The 19,714-nt window shown below is 38.0% G+C and overlaps 2 protein-coding genes across 3 annotated transcripts in view; one reads left to right on the top strand and one right to left on the bottom strand.

The window, feature by feature from the left end:
- The window catches only part of LOC109044160 (protein takeout), a 39,180-nt gene extending 23,912 nt beyond the window's left edge, over positions 1 to 15,268 (top strand). Inside the window, exons 2-7 of the mRNA XM_019061723.2 lie at positions 918 to 1,010; positions 3,759 to 3,906; positions 6,058 to 6,191; positions 9,986 to 10,138; positions 13,142 to 13,328; positions 14,087 to 15,268. Coding sequence (XP_018917268.1) covers positions 918 to 1,010; positions 3,759 to 3,906; positions 6,058 to 6,191; positions 9,986 to 10,138; positions 13,142 to 13,311 — 698 coding nt within the window. The 3' untranslated portion in view covers positions 13,312 to 13,328; positions 14,087 to 15,268. The remainder of the gene's footprint in view (positions 1 to 917; positions 1,011 to 3,758; positions 3,907 to 6,057; positions 6,192 to 9,985; positions 10,139 to 13,141; positions 13,329 to 14,086) is intronic.
- On the bottom strand, positions 15,263 to 19,713 carry LOC109044159 (uncharacterized). 2 transcript variants are annotated; one of them, XM_072297772.1, is made up of 4 exons: positions 19,619 to 19,713; positions 18,501 to 18,601; positions 17,261 to 17,468; positions 15,263 to 16,022 (listed from the first exon to the last, which is right to left on the bottom strand). In XM_072297772.1, the coding sequence occupies exons 2-4, from the start codon at positions 18,587 to 18,589 to the stop codon at positions 15,501 to 15,503; spliced, it is 819 nt and encodes a 272-aa protein (XP_072153873.1). In that variant the 5' UTR covers positions 18,590 to 18,601; positions 19,619 to 19,713; the 3' UTR covers positions 15,263 to 15,500. The 2 variants fall into 2 exon arrangements, with proteins under 2 accessions (XP_072153873.1, XP_072153874.1); XM_072297773.1 differs by having other exon boundaries at positions 18,501 to 18,598.
- Between the last annotated feature and the right edge of the window lies 1 nt (position 19,714).

Raw genomic sequence — 19,714 nt, 5'->3', positions numbered from 1 at the left:
CAATTGAAATATATAGCAATGCCATGCGCGCAAAAATTCATACGTTTCATTTTTAGATTTTTTAGAGTTATTTTTAGATTTTTTCATAACCTCCGGTGTGCCCTCATTAGAGTGAATATGCACTGCAATTGGATTGTTTTTTTTTTTTTTTTTTCAAATATCCCTTTATCCCGTTGCTTTCGGCCATCTTGTTGTTGGGCTGGTGCATCCATTTGAACTCGTTGCCACTAGTATACGATTCTATAGGCAGGTTGAAATCCAAGAGCACTCCCTGTATGCTAAGCGTTTATACGTGGTGCAGTCGACGTATGGATAATAATTCCTTGACTTTAGAGAAAGATACAAGCGCAGGCGGTAGACGGGACCTGTTTATTTTCTCGACAAAACGTGGCAACTTGGCGAGATGAATGACAGAAATCCTGTAATTTGCGCAACAGCGATCGATGGACCAGCAAGGTGCGAGGATCACGGCGCATCGCTTGCAGCTGCTCGTTAGGCTATAACCGGTCTAATGCGACGCCATCAGACTTCGAACTTGGTGCTTGAGCAGCAGTTTGGTTTTCGAAAAAAAAAAAATAATAATAAAATAAGTCTAGGAGTTTTGAGCTGCCTTTCACCTTGAAAACGGAATGTAAATACGAATAAACGGACGATTAAACTGCCTAGACGGTGTCTTTTCGAGCATATATTCTTTCACCGATGGTGCTGACACCGATGCCAACAATCATTCCGTAAAAAAGCATCATTCCATTTTTTGTTTTTGTTTTTTTTTTTCAGGGCACATGTCCACTTCTTCCTCTTTCGAAATTGACCTTTTGACGGCCTCATACTCTCTATGGGTAGAGGTATGCACTCGCTGGGGCACCACTCGAAAATTATTAATTTTTTTTAATATCAGTACTTTTGCTCTGTTACAGCAAGTTACATCTCAGCATGCAGTCGAAACGATCCAAAATTAGACGCATGTGTGGTGCGACATGGCCAAGCGGCCATAGCAAAATTCATCAACGGTAAGGAGGACGTGCTTTTTTTTTCTCTCTCTCTCTCTTTCCTATCGTATATTAAGCTAAGTATTAAGTATGCCAGCATAATGCGTATATGCTTATATAAATAAAAAGTAAAAAACACTAAAAATGTAGCCCGAACCATAAGTATAGGTTAGTGGAATAGTGCTGGGTTCACGCTCCTCTGCGGGAAAATCAAGGCCAAAAAATTCCAAACATTTCAATTGAACTACAATTTCCGAAAAGGAACCACTATTTCTGGCTCATCCGTGGAAACTCTTATGTGCATTGGGAAACTAATGGTACATGCGGTGTTTCTAAATTGAGGCAGAAATTGTAGTTCTGAATTGCAGAATGGAGTTCGATAGAGTCAATTTAGATTTCCTCGCAGAATTAAGTACATTATTCTACCATCGTGTATGACGAAAATTGGCACGTAGTAATTTTGGCCAAATTATTCAAGAATAATAATAAATGAATAAAAATTGCCCGTTTAAGTTGGGTCGTTTTTTGTGTGGAAAAATTAAGCATCCCTGGTAAAAATTGGCGAAAGGAGCTGCGTTTCAAAGTACCATAGGAGTTCTCATAGCCAACTAAAGAATGCTATTGAAAATCATATAGCTGGCTGTAGAAAGCGGAGCAAATCATATAGCCGGGCTATACGAAGCTATAAAAAAGTATACAGTCGGGCTATAGTTCCTATCTCCGGGCTTTACACTTTATCGTCATTGGCTATAAAAGGCTATAAGAAATTGTGTAGAAATTCGTGTGCTTTGGAAATCATCGTTTGATACGGAACTACCTTTATATTTACAAAACACACATTATATTTTCCTTTAAAACATATTTTTTTTTCATCAATTAAAATGAGAATGGTCCATACAGAGTGTGCAAGCATTTCAAAATAATAAGTTGAAAAACGCTGACTCCGCGAGATTAAATATTAGAGCCTAACATAAAGCGGAGCGGCGACGCACTGGCGCCTACAAACCTAACAGGGATACTTCACGCATTGCGCAATGCGTGAAGTATCCCTGTTAGGTTTGTAGGCGCCATTGCGCGTTTCGCGCTCTCTGCCCGCCCACCGCGCCGGAGCGTGCCACGGCGTCTGAAACAACTATTTCACACCAGAGGTATTGCACAGTATCATAAGAAATTGAAGGCTCTCCAACATATTAAGAATGACAGGCATCCTTCAAAAGTACGAAGCTTTCCTCGCAAAATAAATCAAGATACTACGGCACAAAAAGAGAGCGGTAGTCTAAAAAACTAAGTTCTAGTATCCGTATTGAGTAACGTTTAGCATAAACTTTATCGTCTGGCTGTTGCTTAATCGCCATTGGCTATAAAAGGCAATAAGAAATCGTACAGCCGGCTACAGAAGCTATTGGAAATCTTACAGCCGGCTTTATGTCTATTGTATTTTGGAACACACATTTCACTGCCAATTTTTACCAGGGCAACTGTAACTAGTCTTAAAATATTGAAACTACTGAAAAATTTACTACTAAAATCCAATGAATTTTCTTTCCGCCGTAAGGCTTCATGTAATTTTGAAACTTTAAACACGTATTTTTTTGAAAAAAGAAAGACTGCACTTATACGTCTCGTCCACCAAGCCCGTCATTTACACCCTTCAAATTATACGTAAAACATCATCAACACTGGCAGATGGTCTACTTTGGGCCCAAACTAAATGCGCATTTAGATAATAACCGAGAGACGACATTAATTTAAGGCACATACATTGAATAGTATATGTGGATTATTTTGGGTTCATTCATTATGCAGCGCGGCGTGCACAATTATTGCGCCTCGCGCTCGAGAAGACTGAATAATAATCAAAGCATAGACACCGTAACAGAAAATCGTAATTTCGCTTCGGCACTGGAACTAGATCAGAGCTGGAGTGGGGCAAGGTTAAGGATCAAACTTTCGCTGGAAAGTCGAGTGCCGGGAATGGGAACGAGGATTCCCAGAAAAATTCCCAGAAATGCTCCGTACCTCAAAACGTGAGTCATTGCCGTGTATATTCGACGTGTTTAGTGGACTTGTGTGCGTTCCTCTATCAAAGTTTCCAGGGAAAAGTACATATTTGAGTTGGGAAATTTCTTTGAAAATTCCGGAAATGGGAAAGTTCCCACACACATCCCTGCCTAGCCGAGTGCCGATATGTAGCGACTGATCCCTTTTTAGATTAACAAAATTTGAAAAAAAAAAAAAAAAAAAAAACCCAAGTAAAGTTACGACTCTTTTTTGGCATCAACTATTTAATCGGAAAAAAACGAAAACCTACTTTTCATAATGGAATATGATAAAATTTTATCATAAAATTCATATCATCATATTTTTATCATAATTTTTTTTGTTTGGTTGGATTACCCTGAGTACCTTGTACCTTATCACGTTTAGTTATCACGACTAAATCGGCTGGCTACAGTCGGAAAGTTCGTACTTTCATTCTCGAATCCAATTGTACATTTTTTTTTTTTTTTTTTTTTTGGAGAAATCTGAGAAGCTATCTATTTATTACGTACGGCACCTGGGAATGGGTCGGGTGGCGTGGAAGAGGAGGTCAAGAGGTTCATTTTGGTGACCAATATGCGAATTCAGATTATAATGACCATTTTCAATTCCCTATTGTCCCTATCGTGAAGTAAGATTAAGATCATTTAAACTGTTGCTTTCTCATTTCAAACCTCTATGCTTATTTTTTCTAACGAACTGATTATATGAGTTCTGGTCCATTTGCAGGTGACATTAAATATAGGGTTCCCTTACTTGATCCATTGGAAATAACGGAGCTGGATGTTAACCAAGGATCAAAACAGTTTGGACTCCTCCTGAGGTTACGGAAAGCCAAAATTCACGGCATGAAACACGCCTTCTTCAAAGCTGCACGGTCAGTCTGCATTGTTTCGCTAAAATTCCCTATAAACCTTATACGCACAAGGATTAAGCAGTCAACTTTATTTCTTCTTTGTATCTAAGATAAAGTGTCTCTTGCACGCAAGAGATACAGGTAAATAAATGTACTTTTTACGGATTAAATCGCATGAAAATCACGATGGGGACGTCAAAAAATAACCTACGTAACACACATTCTCAAGTTCCAAGTTTACCCTTAGAGAGTCTATTCAGCTGGCTGTATCTCTTGCGTGTAACCGACCTATTCTGCCGTGCTAAGGAAAAACGCCGTATGAACTTTTAGGCGTTGCCAAATTTTCTTTGAAAATACACGAATTTCCTGGTAAACTTTTGAATATTTTTCCCCAATTGATCAGATAATTTTGTTCGCAATTTTATTTAAAGTCCCTAAAGATATATACCTAGGAAAAATATTCATAATTTTCCTCAAAAATAAACATTTTATCGAGGGAAATTTGGCAACTCTCGAATGCTCATACGGCGTTTTTCCTTAGCATGGTAGCATTGAGTTGCGGGGGAAACTGGCAAAACCACACACAATCGCGAAAAAAAGCATCATGTGTCTGGTGAAACCGACAATGAGCCTCGTCCTGATTCGGGAGTTAAAACATTGATACAAGGAACTGCGAAAATTTGGATCAGCCATGACGGTTCCTTTAGGTGAAAAGGAGATTGAAATACACTATTGTGCTAAATTTGACGCCATGCGGACTATTAACACGCGCAACTCATCAAACTACCATTAAAAGTAAACCATTTAGAGTTTTTCTGTTTTCATGGCCCTGTAATTAAGACAAGAGTGCCATTAAATTCATTGGAATCGTAAGTTTTCCAGAGCGAGGGTGTTTTCCGACGCGCCATGTTTTTAAGCCCTGGCCCCGGTGCGGAAGGTCCTTTTGTTCGTTTACATCTGCGCTACGCCTTGACTTTGGAGACCAGTCGTTGCTATTCCTTACTTTCACTGTGGAATGAAGTCTGTCCATTCCTCTCGGAACACATTGTTCCTTATTGTGCTCAATTGATCTTACCCAATACGAAGTCGATTCGTCACTTCTAAGTCTGAACTAATTCATATTCTTGTACAGAGTAAAAACGAAAAACCGCGGGTAAATAAGGCTAAAATGTTAAAAATACTACGTTAACACATACCAATGTTAAACACGCACAGGACGCTCCACACAGCAATCCCATTAACAACAGCTGAAATCGAATGAAGATGCTCAATCTGCACGGAGCAACTATACCAGCTCCTAAGTAGCTCTCGTTGCCTACGCAAAATTTGAAGGCGCACTGACTAGATCCAAGGACGAGTGTTACTTGATGAAGATGCTCACTTTACAACGAGCAATTTTCCCAGCTCCCAAGCAACTCTTGTTGCCTACGCAGGTTTTGAAGGGAAACTGGTTAGCCGTCACAGGTTTATTTTCAGTTGCGAAAAACAACACAAATTAATAACACATTTGGTGGCAGCTTGATTTCAGTTGTTATCATGCAACCAAGCGGTTGTTTGATATCAACTGCGTTCATGTCGCAACTCATTTTTGTTGTTTTTGGTAGTTGAAAATGAGGCTGTGACGGCTTGGAACGTCCTGCTTTTCCAGTGTTTTTTTGACACTTGGTCCATATTTTGGATTAAGGCACCACTATTTCTGGCTCATTTTAGAAACATCATAAATGCCATTGGTTTCCTTATGCAGAAAGGTGATTTTAAGTGGATTGCATTTTGCAAAAGGGAACCACTAGCATTGCAATATTGCTAGTATTGTGCAACTTCTTTTGTCTTGGAGGAAAAACCAGATTATCCCTTAATAGTTTCTATTTTACTCGCTAAAAACTGTAAACTTGAGACAAAAATTACCATCTAAATTTCATAGTTTTTCACAATTTTCGCAATTTTATTGCAAGCACAATCTTAGCATCATTGCAATGCTAGTGGTTCCTGTTTGAAAAATGCAATCCAAGTATGGAAGAGCCAGAGATAGTGGTTCCTTATTGCAAAATGCAATCCACGTTTGCCTTGTTCACGCTTGCTCTCAGCATTTACTTTGTCGTGTCTCTCTGTTCGGGCTATGTAATTTGTGCATTTTCGTATTATTCTCATCTTACCATTGCTGTCTGTTTTTAGAACCAATTTAACAGGCAGACACATTGAATGGGATTTTGAAATTCCAAAAATATCAATTCTGAGTAAGTACGATGTCTCTGGTCAAGTCCTCATCCTCCCGATATCAGGCTCAGGGAGAGCAAATATCACCATTAGTAAGTAAATTTTTATCGGTTGGTTTTGTGGGCCCACTAACACCTACGCAGTCGCCGTTGATGGTGCGCGGTATAACATTGAATCAGTTGTTTTCAAAAGAGAACAGGTCCATTCTTTGATGAGTCTTAGTTAGCATGTCCCTTTATGCAAGCCAAGGCTCATTCAAAAAGGTACTTGTTCCCTTTTGAAAACCACTGATTATTACATAGCATGGCGTGAGTTTAAAAAATGACGAAGGTCGATTAGAAAATCTCGATTCATGACATTTGGATCGTCTTCTCTAGGTAGATGACTGACTCATTTTCAGATTCACCATTTGAACAAAATTTTACGGCAATTTCCAACGGTCTATAAATAATTTTATAACTATGTTTAGTTTTGTTTGTTAGGGGGTCAAGGAGCTAATAGAAAAGACGCAGTTTTTACATGTTTAAGTACTAGCTGTGTAGATATGTGGTTATATGATTATCACGATACCGTCCGTTCACTATTTGTACCTTAAAATTGGACCTGAAGTGAGCTCTATGATCAAGACTCACGGAGTCATATTCGACTCTGAGTCATGTCTAAACTACTATCAACCCTATCCCCTAGAGAAATATCTAAAGGGGGGTTGGAAAGAGAGGGGTTCATTTCTTGGAATTCTCGAGTGGAAAAGTTAGGTTTTGACTTCGAGTTCAGTTTTCTCACACAAACGATAAGAGCTTTCTGTTTTTGAGCAATTTTATCTGCATCATCTATTCAATTTAACTCGTGCATGAGGCATTTAGAATGCAGGAAGAGAATTTTCAGATGGACACTGTAGAAAACAAGAAATACCCTCGATTTCTAAAATCTCAAAACACTCTGAAAGAAGACGGTAAAACCTTTTCTTGACATGCTATATGCTCATTTTTAACCGTAAATGTTGAGGGTCAGGCTCCCTCAAAATGTTGAGTTTTGGAGAGCACAAATCGGGCATTTTGAGTAAAGAGGTTCCACTTTTGATTTCAAAACTGGTTCCATATAAAAAAAATAAATAATAAAAAAAAAAAATATGAAAGAAATTGAAATGTTGGGTGATCTACACACCCAACTCAAGTTAGGATGTCTCTCTCCTGGAACGCACGGGTTCTTCTGTGAATTTATTGGAAAAGGGGCCTAACTATTGTGAGTGATTGAATCATGCAACACTCTGATTTCTCATAAATAATGCCTCTCGTAAATTCAAAGACTGATATCCGATGTTTTGACACAAAAAATGCCCTTATCAGTTGGTATTTTTTTACGTACTTACGGCTTCAAGAGTCGCAACACTCTACAAAAAAGATGACAATTGAAAAGGGTGGGAACTGAATACTCGAAAAAGTAATAATCATTGCATTAATTTCAGCAAAAGTTCCGACTCATGAAACAATGAGACATGCCACTAAATGAGCACAGACCAGTTTTACTTCCTCTCGGTTCCCTGATATTTCCTTCGATTTTGGTTCCCCTCTGCTATTTCAAACGCCTTCTATTTCTAGTGATACAATTTCTTATACATTCTGTAAAGATTTTTCCGGCAATCCCCTAAAACTGAAAGGTGAGAACCGAATGAAAATAATGAATAACGCACACTGGCTAAGGCAGCTAGGCAGCGATCGCTGCCTAAGAATTGTCGGCTCAGGGGCCCCGACGGGGCCCCTGAGCCGACAATTCCTGAATTTATTCTTCAATAAATGAAATGAATCCATGAAAAAGTGAAAAATCCTTGAATTTATTCTTCAATAAATGAAATGAATCCTTGAAAAACCCTCGTTTTTTCCAGTCCTTGAGGGTTTAACTCATAACACCTTCTCTGAGGCCCCTACGGCCGGAAAAAGGTAACCTCAGGGGCCCCTGAAAAGATGCCAGCAAGGGCCCCTCAGCGATCGAAAAATATGAGCTTCAAGGGCCCTGGAGCGGCCCTCGAAGCTATATTTTCCCGGCCTCTAAGGGTTTTTTACTTTAAACAGCATGACTCTTTCTCTGAGACCCCTATAGCCCGAAGAAGGTCACTTCTGGGGCCCTTGAAAAGATGTCAGCAGGGGCCCCTGACCCTGGGCTCGAAAAAAAGAGTTTCACTTTCAGGGGCCCTTCCGGGTCTCGAAAGCTCTTTTTTCCGGTCTTTGAAGGTTACTCACTTTAAAATGACTTCTTTTTTGAGGCGCCCCTACTGGCCCTGCAGCCGGGAGAAGGTAACTTCAGGGGCGGGGCCTCTGAAAAGATACCAGCAGAGGCCCCTGCGTAAAGTTTGAGGAGGTTATGTGCTTCTTTATCAACAAGAGGAATCGCCGAATTTTTCAAAAAATATCTAAAAAATAGGTGACATTTTGATACAGTGGACTGTGCAAAACGGGCCATTTGGGGCTCGGGGCGGATACCTTTGAGACTTGCCCTATTCATCCACCTAACAATGCCCCATCTTTTCCCAAAGTTTCAAGCCCCCCAAAAATTTTGGGGAGACGAGGCGGGGGGTCAAAGTTAAAAACCGGCAAAATTTTCGCGAATTTATTACTCAAAAACCAAGAAGTTTTGGAAGACGCGGTTTAAACAAGCGTATTCAGCGTGACGAGAGCTTTCAGAAAATGTATAACATGATAGGGTTTTGTCAACTTCAGCTCGAGTTATCGCCTCCGAAGCGCCGGAACGCTCAAAAAAGACCCCTTATTTTTTCACGTTTGGGCCGATTTAAAAAAAAGCCATTTTTTTATTTTGATGAAAAACTGATATGTTGTTCCTGACTCTCTGTAGCCCCTCTAGCTCTTTACCGCATGCTGGGGAAATGTTTTGGTCGCGAGTTATAAGAGCGGAAAGGAGCGAATGTCGGGAAAATCGGCTATTTTAAACTGCGCGCGGCGACGGATCAAGAGACATGTGGCAACAATGCGAGGTCGGCAGAGGAGTATGATTCGGCGAACTGAGTGGGAGGGGACGTTTTCCCTCCGATCAACGCCGCGCGGGCAGTTTAAAATAGCCGATTTTCCCGACATTCGCTCCTTTCCGCTCTTATAACTCGCGACCAAAACATTTCCCCAGCATGCGGTAAAGAGCTAGAGGGGCTACAGAGAGTCAGGAACAACATATCAGTTTTTCATCAAAATAAAAAAATGGCTTTTTTTTAAATCGGCCCAAACGTGAAAAAATAAGGGGTCTTTTTTGAGCGTTCCGGCGCTTCGGAGGCGATAACTCGAGCTGAAGTTGACAAAACCCTATGATGTTATACATTTTCTGAAAGCTCTCGTCACGCTGAATACGCTCGTTTAAACCGCGTCTTCCAAAACTTCTTGGTTTTTGAGTAATAAATTCGCGAAAATTTTGCCGGTTTTTAACTTTGACCCCCCGCCGCGTCTCCCCAAAATTTTTGGGGGGCTTGAAACTTTGGGAAAAGATGGGGCATTGTTAGGTGAATGAATAGGGCAAGTCTCAAAGGTATCCGCCCCGAGCCCCAAATGCCCGTTTTGCACGTAGTCCTTTCAATGCACATAAGTGTTTTTTCAGATGTGCTAGAATTTATAGTAAGGCATTTTTCTCAGGATGTGTCTCGAATTACTTAATTCCTTAATTCCATTCACCAAAGAAGTTGCTAATTAACACTAAGAATTTTCAGAAGATTATCATCCAACTCTCTTTGGTCAAAGTAAGTACCATTTGAAGCATGAAAAAATAAGGTTTTTTATCAGTAACTGTAAACTTTTCCTTCGAATGAGTACAAGCGCTATATTAACTTATTCTTAGGTCGATGCGACTTGTTTATTTTCTCAAATAACACAAGACGATTGATTTGTTTCAGCTAACCTGGAAATTACCTACAAATATGACTGGGATTACGTGAAAAAGGCAAATGGAAAACAATACATGAACATCACAACTAGTAGTCTTCAATTTGAGAATGGAAAAACTTACTTCGATTTGGAGAATTTATTCAACGGGGATAAACTATTGGGTAATTCCTTCTTTTTTTTTGTAATTCTTTTCTCGCTTTTCAACTCCCCTCTTTTTTCTTCTTTTATAAACCTTGACTGAGAAAATATTTGTGTTCTAGTGTTGTAGTTTTTCGGTTAGTGCACAAAGTGAAATGAAATAAAAAAATCGACTCCTGCTGCACGCGGAAAAGTGTTCAAATATCCGATTGCAACGTTGCACGTCTCTACTCATGTTTTATTTTTCATCAATTTGTTGTTTTTTTTTTAAAAAAAAAAAAGCTACACGCAGTTTTTAGATGTTTCCTTGAAATTTCCGGAATAATTTATGATATAATCACATAAAAATTCGACGCGATTTTTCGTTCGTTATGTTTTCTTTTTATTAAACCAAAATTAATTTTACATGAATCAAGTTTCAGAATCGCTGCATTGTTTAAACATCATCCGAGTTTTTGAATCGTTGCAATTAAGATGGGTATTTACCCTTTAATTGTGGTAATAACCGGGCAGAGGCCGTCAAAAAAATGACGCGTGGTCCTAGTGTTGCGAAAATTTTAGCGTCGCGAAAGCCAAGGAAGGGAGCGCGATCGAATGTAGAGTCATCTTAACAGTGTGAGGCGCCTACAATCCAGCTACCGGCAATGTGCCTATAAGTATTATGGTCCAATCCAATAGTTACCGCAAATAACTCTCGCATTGCGTTTGGTGCAATGCGAGAAGTATTCACGCAGTCTTGTAGGCGCTAACATGCGTTGGAAACTGACTGCGCTCTTTGGCGCAATCCGTGAAGTATTCCTGCAGTCTTGCATGCGCTGATAGGAGTTTGACACCGACCGCATCGTGTTAGGCGCGATTATTCAAACTCGTGGCATCGGACAATGGGGCTTAATAGACCCATATTGTGTTTTGACACCGTATCAGCATTCCAACGTTGCAGCTCGTTTCTCGCAATGAAATATTATTCCTGAGGAAAGTTAGGAAATTTCTTTACGTTCGCTTTCGTCGCCTATTAGTGTTCACACCGCGAGCCTGTAATCCTGAGATCGAAAGATCGTGGAAATTTTAGTGCTTTTCCTTTACTCATTGTTTTCGATTTTTTTAAATGAGAAGGAAATAGTTTGAAATATATATAGAATATTCTGCGACAGGCAGGCTCGCCACACGGGGGGGGGGGGGGGGGTACAGGGTCCCGGGCCCCGGAGGGGGCCCCTGTTACCCGTGAAAAACCACTACGAATTCACAGGCAACCCTTGTTTCGTGAGAAAAAGTGAAAAATTTACCCTAAAAATTTCGCAAAAGGTGAATGGATTTTCAGAAACACGTTGGGGCAATGTAGAATTCTTCTTAAATTTTCAAAGAAGTATACTTCTTGGAAAATTTCTCTCTATTTTCAAGATTTTCAGTACAGTGGGACATTTTTAGTGACTGCGTTTCATTTTCTTCCGTCGTCAGATGCTAAGAGTCTCCAGCCTGGGCATCCTCGACTTCAATGGCTCATGGCTCAACTCCCTTGCCGTAGACAAACGAAGGGGGAGTCCAGGGGGGCCTGGCCCTTTAAGAACTGAAAATAGTATCATATACCCCCCCCCCCCAAAAAAAAAACAAAATTCCAGATGTTTTGAATGCAACAATTCGCAAGTATTTTGTGCTGAAAGTAGAAAAAAAAAACATAATTATTCCGCAGAAATTGATGGAAAAATTCTTCATGGAAGCTTCAAAATGCGTCCGATTAGTCGTATAAATTCTAAAATTTCTCGGGGGATGCCCCTCCGCCCCCCCCCCTCCGTGCTTGGGGCTCGGACCTTAAAACTGGTACCAGGGAGGGACCAGGGCCCGAGATGGGATGTGGCGAGCCTGCATGAAGGCTATTTCAATTGTAATCTTCCGTCACATTTCTAAGGCGCAGTGATACAACTATTTGAACTCTCCGGAATGCGTGAGGTATCACGCCGCATTTGAAGGCGTTTTCAAAACAGCCAAGTTCCGTTATCGGAATAATCGTTTTGCATAGTTCATATTATTTTGTTTTCATTTCTAACCACTCGTTTATTTTTAATGCTCGTAGAAAAGCCACCCATTTGTAAATACAATTCTAGCTGAAGCGCATTCATGACTGCAAAAATGTTAACGGAAATCGAAAAGGCCAGCGTGCATGAAGGCTATTTCAATTGTAATCTTCCGTCACATTTTTAAGGCGCAATGATACAACTATTTGAACTCTCCGGAATGTGTGAGGTATCACGCCGCATTTGAAGGCGTTTTCAAATCAGCCGAATGTTTTGAATAAATTACGTTGAGTATGACAGGGAGTCTGCTTCTGGAACGTGACAAAAGCCGATCCGTGGCTTCGCACTTTGGCCATCGATTTGTTTACACATCTTATTCAAAAGTTGATCCCGAACTTCCCGTTGTGTGAATATAGTTAATTTACGTAAGATTTTGAAGTACGCTTCCGCCGTAAATCCTTCATCCAAGGCGATTTTCATGATGACAGACGCCTCGGGCAGCCGAATTATCAGCTGACGTTTCAAGCCGTGATGTTGATTTGGTCTTCTTTTAAAAAATAAAATAGGAGCGAAGATTTTGAGACACCGCGACAGAAAAACGCATTTTTACAGTTTAATGTCGATTTATGTCTCCATTGGTTTTTATGATGGGATTCTCTTTACTTTGAAAGGACGAGAACCTGATGATGTTTTTGGGCTTAATTTTTACGAGTCAGGTGGTGCCTATATTTGAAATTTTACACATATTTTGTTTTTGTGGTCCTGCAAATATGCAGACAAATTATAAATAAAATAGACTGATTAGGTGGACACTTATACTGTCGTGCTAAGGAAAAACGCTGTACAGGCTTTCAGACATTGTCAAATTTCCATTGATATATTAAGAAATTCTGGGAAATTGTACCTAGATATTTTTCTGCGACTTGGTCGGAGATTTTTATTCGCTAAATAAATTACAATATTTCGCTACATAAATTATCAACTTTAAGTATAATTCTTTTCCTCATGGGATTTCAGGTAATAACATGAACTATTTCCTAAATGAAAACTGGAAGGAGATAACGAAGGAGTTGGGGCCGGCGGTGGGTGACGCTATTGGAGAAGTTTTCAGAAGAATGCTGACCAGCATTGCCGAGTTGGTGCCTTGGGAATTCATTTACCCTGACATTCCTCCAACGAAGGACTAAGGAAAGATTTTCGAAAAGTAGGTGCTTTTCACTCACAGTCAGTTAAGTAAAACTTGTTTAAAAGAAAACTGAGAGGGTTTTACAGAAAATTGAGACGAAACTTCCTCAAACTTAAATCCATTTGATTCTGCTGTAAATTTTGCACCTACATGAACGAAGGATCAAATTTGTGAATAAGGAAAGTATGGTGTTTAAGAAAAATTAAGATACGTGCTGATCATTTCAAGTAGAGCTAGTCTGAAAGTATTCCATGCAAAAAAAGAAATTTCAGAAGTCACTTTTCGGTTTCAAAGAATGATATGAAAATTAAATTGTTCTTATAGAAGAATAAAAATAAATAGAAAGTCGATTCTTTCCTACATGGACAATCCATAATGCGGAGAAAGTCAGAGAATCGAATTACTGTCTAACTTTTCCTGGAAACTAATCAAGTAGAACCAGCTAAGCCCATTCCTGAGTATAAGGTCATGATTTTGATTAAGGAAACTAAAAATTCTTCCGAATAATGAGCAAGCTTCAAAATTCGGAGTGGTGAGAGGTTTAGTTTGATAATGGAAAATTTGAAAAAAAAATCAATTGCGATGAATACTCAAAAATGAAATATTCTGAAGTTGTATTGTTACATGGCAACTAAAATTATTACTTCATGTTTCATTAAAATTCCTTCAGGACCCAAGTGCAAAATTTTTAATCGATTAATTTCACCTCAAATTTCTTGTCAGTAATAAAACTTCCTATCTACACATGATCATTTACTACTATTGTGGAATTTCAGGGACGAATATGAGGTACCTGCTCAATGAAAACTGGATGCAGATTAAGGCCAGTTAAAGAGACCACAAGCAACCAGTACCAGAGAGATTTCTTGAGGAATACCGATCAGCGCCTTAAAAACTAAGTGCCCTACCATTCCTCCAACCAAAGACTGAAACTATTCTTTAAAAGAGTTTTATTCTTTTAAAAGCTTTTTCCAAAGAGAAGGAGAATTTATGAATATCAGCAGAAAGAACTGAGTACCATTGGTAACTTGAGAGTTAGTAAAAATACTCAATCATAAATTCAAAGCAATGACAATAAATGATTGTCCAAAATATATGTTAGTACAAATTCACGATAAGTACCTAAGTGATAAAACTTGAACTAACAAATGCCAATTCTGTATTATTAACATATTTCAATGATATTACCTAAAATCAATTTTTGGATGTGAAATGTGTCTTCAATTTATGAACACCATAAGTAATACGGGTTCACCTACATGTATACAAATAATTTAGTTTTTAAGTACCAAAACAGAAGCTTCAAGCAATAGATCGAAAAAGCCTGAGTAAGAGAGATTAAAAGTGATATATTCAAATAATGAGACGAAGTGTAATCCATTATTAAAAATAGAAAACGAACTACTCGTGTGGCATTGACGACCATTAATTCAAACACTGCTGAAGCTCTGTTTCACAATTAAGATTACCTAAATAATCTTTGTAAATAGACTTGTATAAATGTATTCACTGATTGTGTGAGATAAAAATGAATGTTGAAGCAAAAAAATGTCTTCTTTTTTAGTGTTTTTACCACAAACCAGATTTAATCAGAATCAACCTTACTGCATTAGTCAATGCCTAATTTTGGCTCATGCTTTATTTTCGTACAGAGAACTGAGCAATGTTCTGCTTAGGAATTTTGTGAGCATATTCTTTGTACTCTATGAAAAGACAGAAAATTTTAAATTCATAAGTTGTTCAGTTGTTTGTTAAAAAATCGAAAAGGAGAGGATACTGCGCAACAGTGAATGCAATTTGCAGAGAGTTTAAGGCGTGAACTAGTTTAGCTCTCCGCTAAAAAAATAAAGTATGAGAGAAAATTAAAGTTGTGCAGTTATGCTGATTCTGTCTGATTGATTTTCTATTACCGCAAGCTCATCGGGTACTTCGATAAAAAATAAATATTTCACTTATTATCACAATTATTCAATTTTATTTCAGAGAAAATGTTCCATCAAAAATTGATTGCACCCTAAATTAAATGAACTTAGTAATAATACTAAGGAAAACATGTCTTTGCTGTATAACTGCAAGATGGAGACAAACATACCTAAAATTGGATGAGATTTTATAGCCACTTATGAATGTGTGCAAAAATTATGTGCCTGAAGGCAATGACAGATTTAACTTTACATACAATTATCTTAATCATGTGAACAGTACACTTTTCTTCTTTTTCTTTTTCTTAGAAATTGAACTAGAGCTAACTTCCATAGATTCCTCCATTGGTTGATCAGTCACCGAAGTGTCTTCAATGCTATTGTCATCAAATTTAGTGTGTTTCGGTTCAGCTGGAAATGCTGAATCTACCTCCATTGCTCCTCCACCAGATTTCTTCTGTTTCTTTTCCTTCAGTATTTCCCTAATATGCTTCTTCTTATGTTTCCGTTTGGTGGCAGCTGGGACGACAAACTCTATTTTAGACTTTTCTTCCTCCATTGCTTCTTCGAGCTTGTCTTGGTCACTGCCTTTTAATTTTTTCTTCAACTTTTTCTTCAGTTTCTTTTCTCTGAGTTTTTGTCGCCTGCTTTTCTTCTCAGTACCTAATGCTTTTTCAGCAGTTAATTTTGCCATTTCTTCATCTCTGCGTGCTTTGATTACTTCGTAAAGCTCTTCAATGACTGGGCGATATTTATCCTTCTCCATTTTCAATGACGTTGCCACCCATTTCTGAAATAAGCAGGAGAATGTACTTCACATATTATGCCTGAAAAATTTCACTTTTTTGTCACCTATGAATGGGTAAACTTCATGCCTAGGCTTGCAATTCTCGAGGACTTTGACAGGGGTGGTTAATAATTAGTACTATTATAGTATTTTTTCAGTACATTCCTATGAAATTAAGTGCCTCCTCAGCAGAAAAATTCAGTACTTTTTCAGTACCTCCATTAAAAGGAATTTGAAATTTAGAAATTCTTGCTCAAATTGCAACAAAAATAATGTAGCCACAAAATTTCATTGATGGCTTAAAGTTTAATAACTGCACAATCGATATTGCACGAAAATACTACTCTAAGAGTCAACGCACAGGGGATTGTATACTTTCTAAGCTTTACTAAAAATTACGCATCGTGCGGAGGACAAAATTCCAGGCCTTCTTGTGGAATTTCCACACTTTTCAGTACTTCTGGACCGCCCTTAAAAAATCAGTACTATATTCGGACGTTCCAGATTAGTAAACACCCTGTTTAAGCCACTATAGAAGATTCTCAGAATGATTAAAACATCAGTGAAGAGAGAGTGGTTTCCAGAATCTTTCAGCCAAATAACCTGGAGGCCTCCAAAAACACCATATTTTACGAGTTTGGGAGGAGGGGGGAGGGAAGCAAAAAAGAGAAGCAAATTTTAACTTTTTTGCAATTAATTCAATCATGAGAAGAGTTAAGAACTCAAGAGACTTTTGAAGGCATGTGTTAAATATCACTTCGGCCCTAATTAGTATGATATTTTTAATTCTTATTCCAGGTTAGGATTCAAAGTTAATACTATTTTTTAATGCACTAATTTAGAAAAAATTTGCGCAAGACTTAGGTGACAAATGCCCAGAATATCGGTGATACGAACCCTACATCCATTATATTACAAACTATGCCTCCTCAAATTTTCAATTTTCATCACAGTTTGTTCTAGAGCTCTGATGGGCGGCTTTCTATAGTTTTTATTATTGACATGGCACACACCTTCATGATTTTGTATGATCACTTTACAGACAACTAGCTTGTAAATGGCTAGAGTTAGATGAGCGAATATTTAGGAGTGGATCATAATTTACTTCTAATTACATTTTTTATGAATCTACATGCGTGTGGATCAAACTTAATGTACTCCACATTTAGTATAGGTCCACTCATAACCAGCACTTGACGTAAACAAAATGTATACTTTTATAATTTTAAAATGAAACTTACCACAAATAATTTCCTCTTCTTTTGAGGAACTGTTTGGCCTTGAAATTTTTGCAAAATTTCTAAATGCACCGGAGATAAATTGCTTTCACTAGATAAACTTTGAATTGCTTTCCTCCATACTTTATCCAAAATTTTACTCTGGGCTGCTATTTGTCCTATATTTTTTGATTTCTTGGAAGGCGACATGAGAGGTTTCTTTGGCTTAACCCTAAAAGAAAATAAAATAAGATGTAGCATGTAATAATCATAGAGTACATAGAGTCGTAATGTGAATGGGAGAGCTGGGACCATGTCCTGGATGACGAGTTCTGAGTCCCGTGTGCGCCAAGCTTCGGTCACTTTTTCAATACATGTTCGATCCAAAGTGGTGGTGTGGAATATGCGGTAATTCTTATACTCTTCATTTACATCAAATGGCCAGGTCCCCACGTATCACAAACAATTGATTATGTATGGAAAAAGTGACCTGGTGCCACATAGGAGTCATAGAATTTGGGACCTGGAAAATGCTTAAAAGTTGTCCCAGCTCTTCCAATCACATCATGACTCAATATACTCTGTGGTAATAATTACAATAGACATATAAATATGTACACATATGTGTAACAATGCAATATAATTAGATATTTAATTATACTCAGGTATAATTGTGAATTGTATCTTAATTTTGTTGGGGAAAAAAAAATGACGACCAAGAGTCTCTCGGAGAGTATGTTTTCACGTATTTTGAAATTTTAACTAAAATAAATAATGAATATTATTGCTAGAAAGTCGACTTTCAGATAAAAAAAGAAGAAATTTCCTTGACAGTTTACTTAATTTCTCCATTATATTTAGTTTTTCAAAATTCTGCTTTTTTCGATCAATGCAAAGAAAATTTGCTCTTGGTTATACTTACTTTCAGCACCTAAATTAGGTTCAAAATAACAGTTGCTTCCATGATTTTACTTGACACTGGGTCAATTTTAATACTTTTGAAAATAACACTTCAGATGATGTATCTGGGGGGTAAAGGAATATCTAATTGCTTGCACACAAAGTCGTCAGGGTCAATATACATCTGCACTGTGTTTGGGTCTGTTGAATGAAGATAAAACTTTTTAGAGAAATATTTGAATAGGTACTGCAGGAAAGAGAAAAAGGTAATAATGATTTCAATTTAGTGAGATATTGTTTTCTTTCAATAAACAAAACTTATCGTCAAAAAAAGATAATCATTTACAAGGTACATTCAACTTACAAAGTTTTACTTTTCCGTGAGAGAGCTTTGACATCCTTCAATTTGCGCTCCTTTTTCAGACCTCCTGGTGATTTTTTTGACAGTGTCATTTTGACAACCTACTTGGAAGGGTAAAAAAAAAAAGAAATCAAAAGAAAATAACATAAAATGTTCATTCGTTTTAATATGTAAACAAAGATGGCACTGAAACATTTTTGAGAGAGGTAACAAATTTGAATAGAGTAATACCGTTCAGACAGAGCGAGTGAACACCCTGTCATAAATTAAATTTTCACTTATTAAGTCAAAATTCAAAACCTTACTAGTGCCATCAGGTGTTGCTAAGAATGTACTGCTTTTCCTTGCATTTGAGAAGAATGTTAAGGGGCTCAGAAAAACAATTCTTGTCATGAAAACAAGGCCAAAATTTCAAAAAAATTTTGAATGAAAAATTCATACGATTCATGCAACTTTTGTCTCTTCTTTTCTTTCCCTAGTATCTAGATTCTAGTATATTTACTTTAGTCATAATCATTAATACAGTAGGGGTTGGGTGTGTTTTGATCTCATTAAAGATCCCTATTCTGAGGATAGGTGCGCAGAAAATATAGTCAGAGGACGTCTTCTGGATGGATAGGGAAAGGCTGGCTAAACGTAATTCGTTTGAATGACTTCAAGGCTGGCGACAACCCAGATGGCTGACTAATGAGAGATGGGCACAGGGCAGCATTTTGTTCTAAGTAGAACAATCCTTGGCTATATAATACAGGCTAGATAAACAGGGCTGTCTCTAGTCAATAAGCAGAGGAAGAGGAACAAGGTATCATTAGAATAATAACAACTCTGAACGGGTAGAAGTGCCAAGTGCAGCTTTCCTTCCGTCAACTAAGTAAAAGGGGTGCGGAGGTAAGAAAAATGTACGGTAAAACATTCCAATTTTACCATCCAGCCTTCAATTTGTGTGTGAATTGGACACAATATGGGAAGTTATTTAGCATAAACACATTCTTACGTAGGCGTTGAGAGCAATAGTACTGGGTTTGATGACTTAACAGAGCCTCCATCACTTTAATGACTTCTTTAAAGTACAACATATAGATATCGACATACTAATGAAAAAAATTGATTTGTATACTCACTTATTAGTCGGGCTGAGAGAGAAGAAATAAATTCACATGAACTCACAATTATTCACGTTTGATTCACGTGGGAATATGCATGCGGTACGTTGAGAC

This window comes from Bemisia tabaci, chromosome 3 (genome assembly GCF_918797505.1).
Source record: "Bemisia tabaci chromosome 3, PGI_BMITA_v3".
NCBI classification, from domain to species: domain Eukaryota; kingdom Metazoa; phylum Arthropoda; class Insecta; order Hemiptera; family Aleyrodidae; genus Bemisia; species Bemisia tabaci.
The sequence above is the reverse complement of the archived record's forward strand: the minus strand, read 5'-3'. Positions and strand labels throughout refer to the sequence as shown.

Excerpts from the sequence above, each read along its gene's own strand:
- LOC109044159 (XM_072297772.1), bottom strand. The coding sequence starts at position 18,589 with ATGACACTGTCAAAAAAATCACCAGGAGGTCTGAAAAAGGAGCGCAAA. Across the intron at positions 17,469-18,500 it reads TCACGGAAAAGTAAAACTTT|GGTTAAGCCAAAGAAACCTC; the intron begins GTAAGTTGAATG and ends ATTTTCTTTTAG. Across the intron at positions 16,023-17,260 it reads AGAAGAGGAAATTATTTGTG|AAATGGGTGGCAACGTCATT; the intron begins GTAAGTTTCATT and ends TGCTTATTTCAG.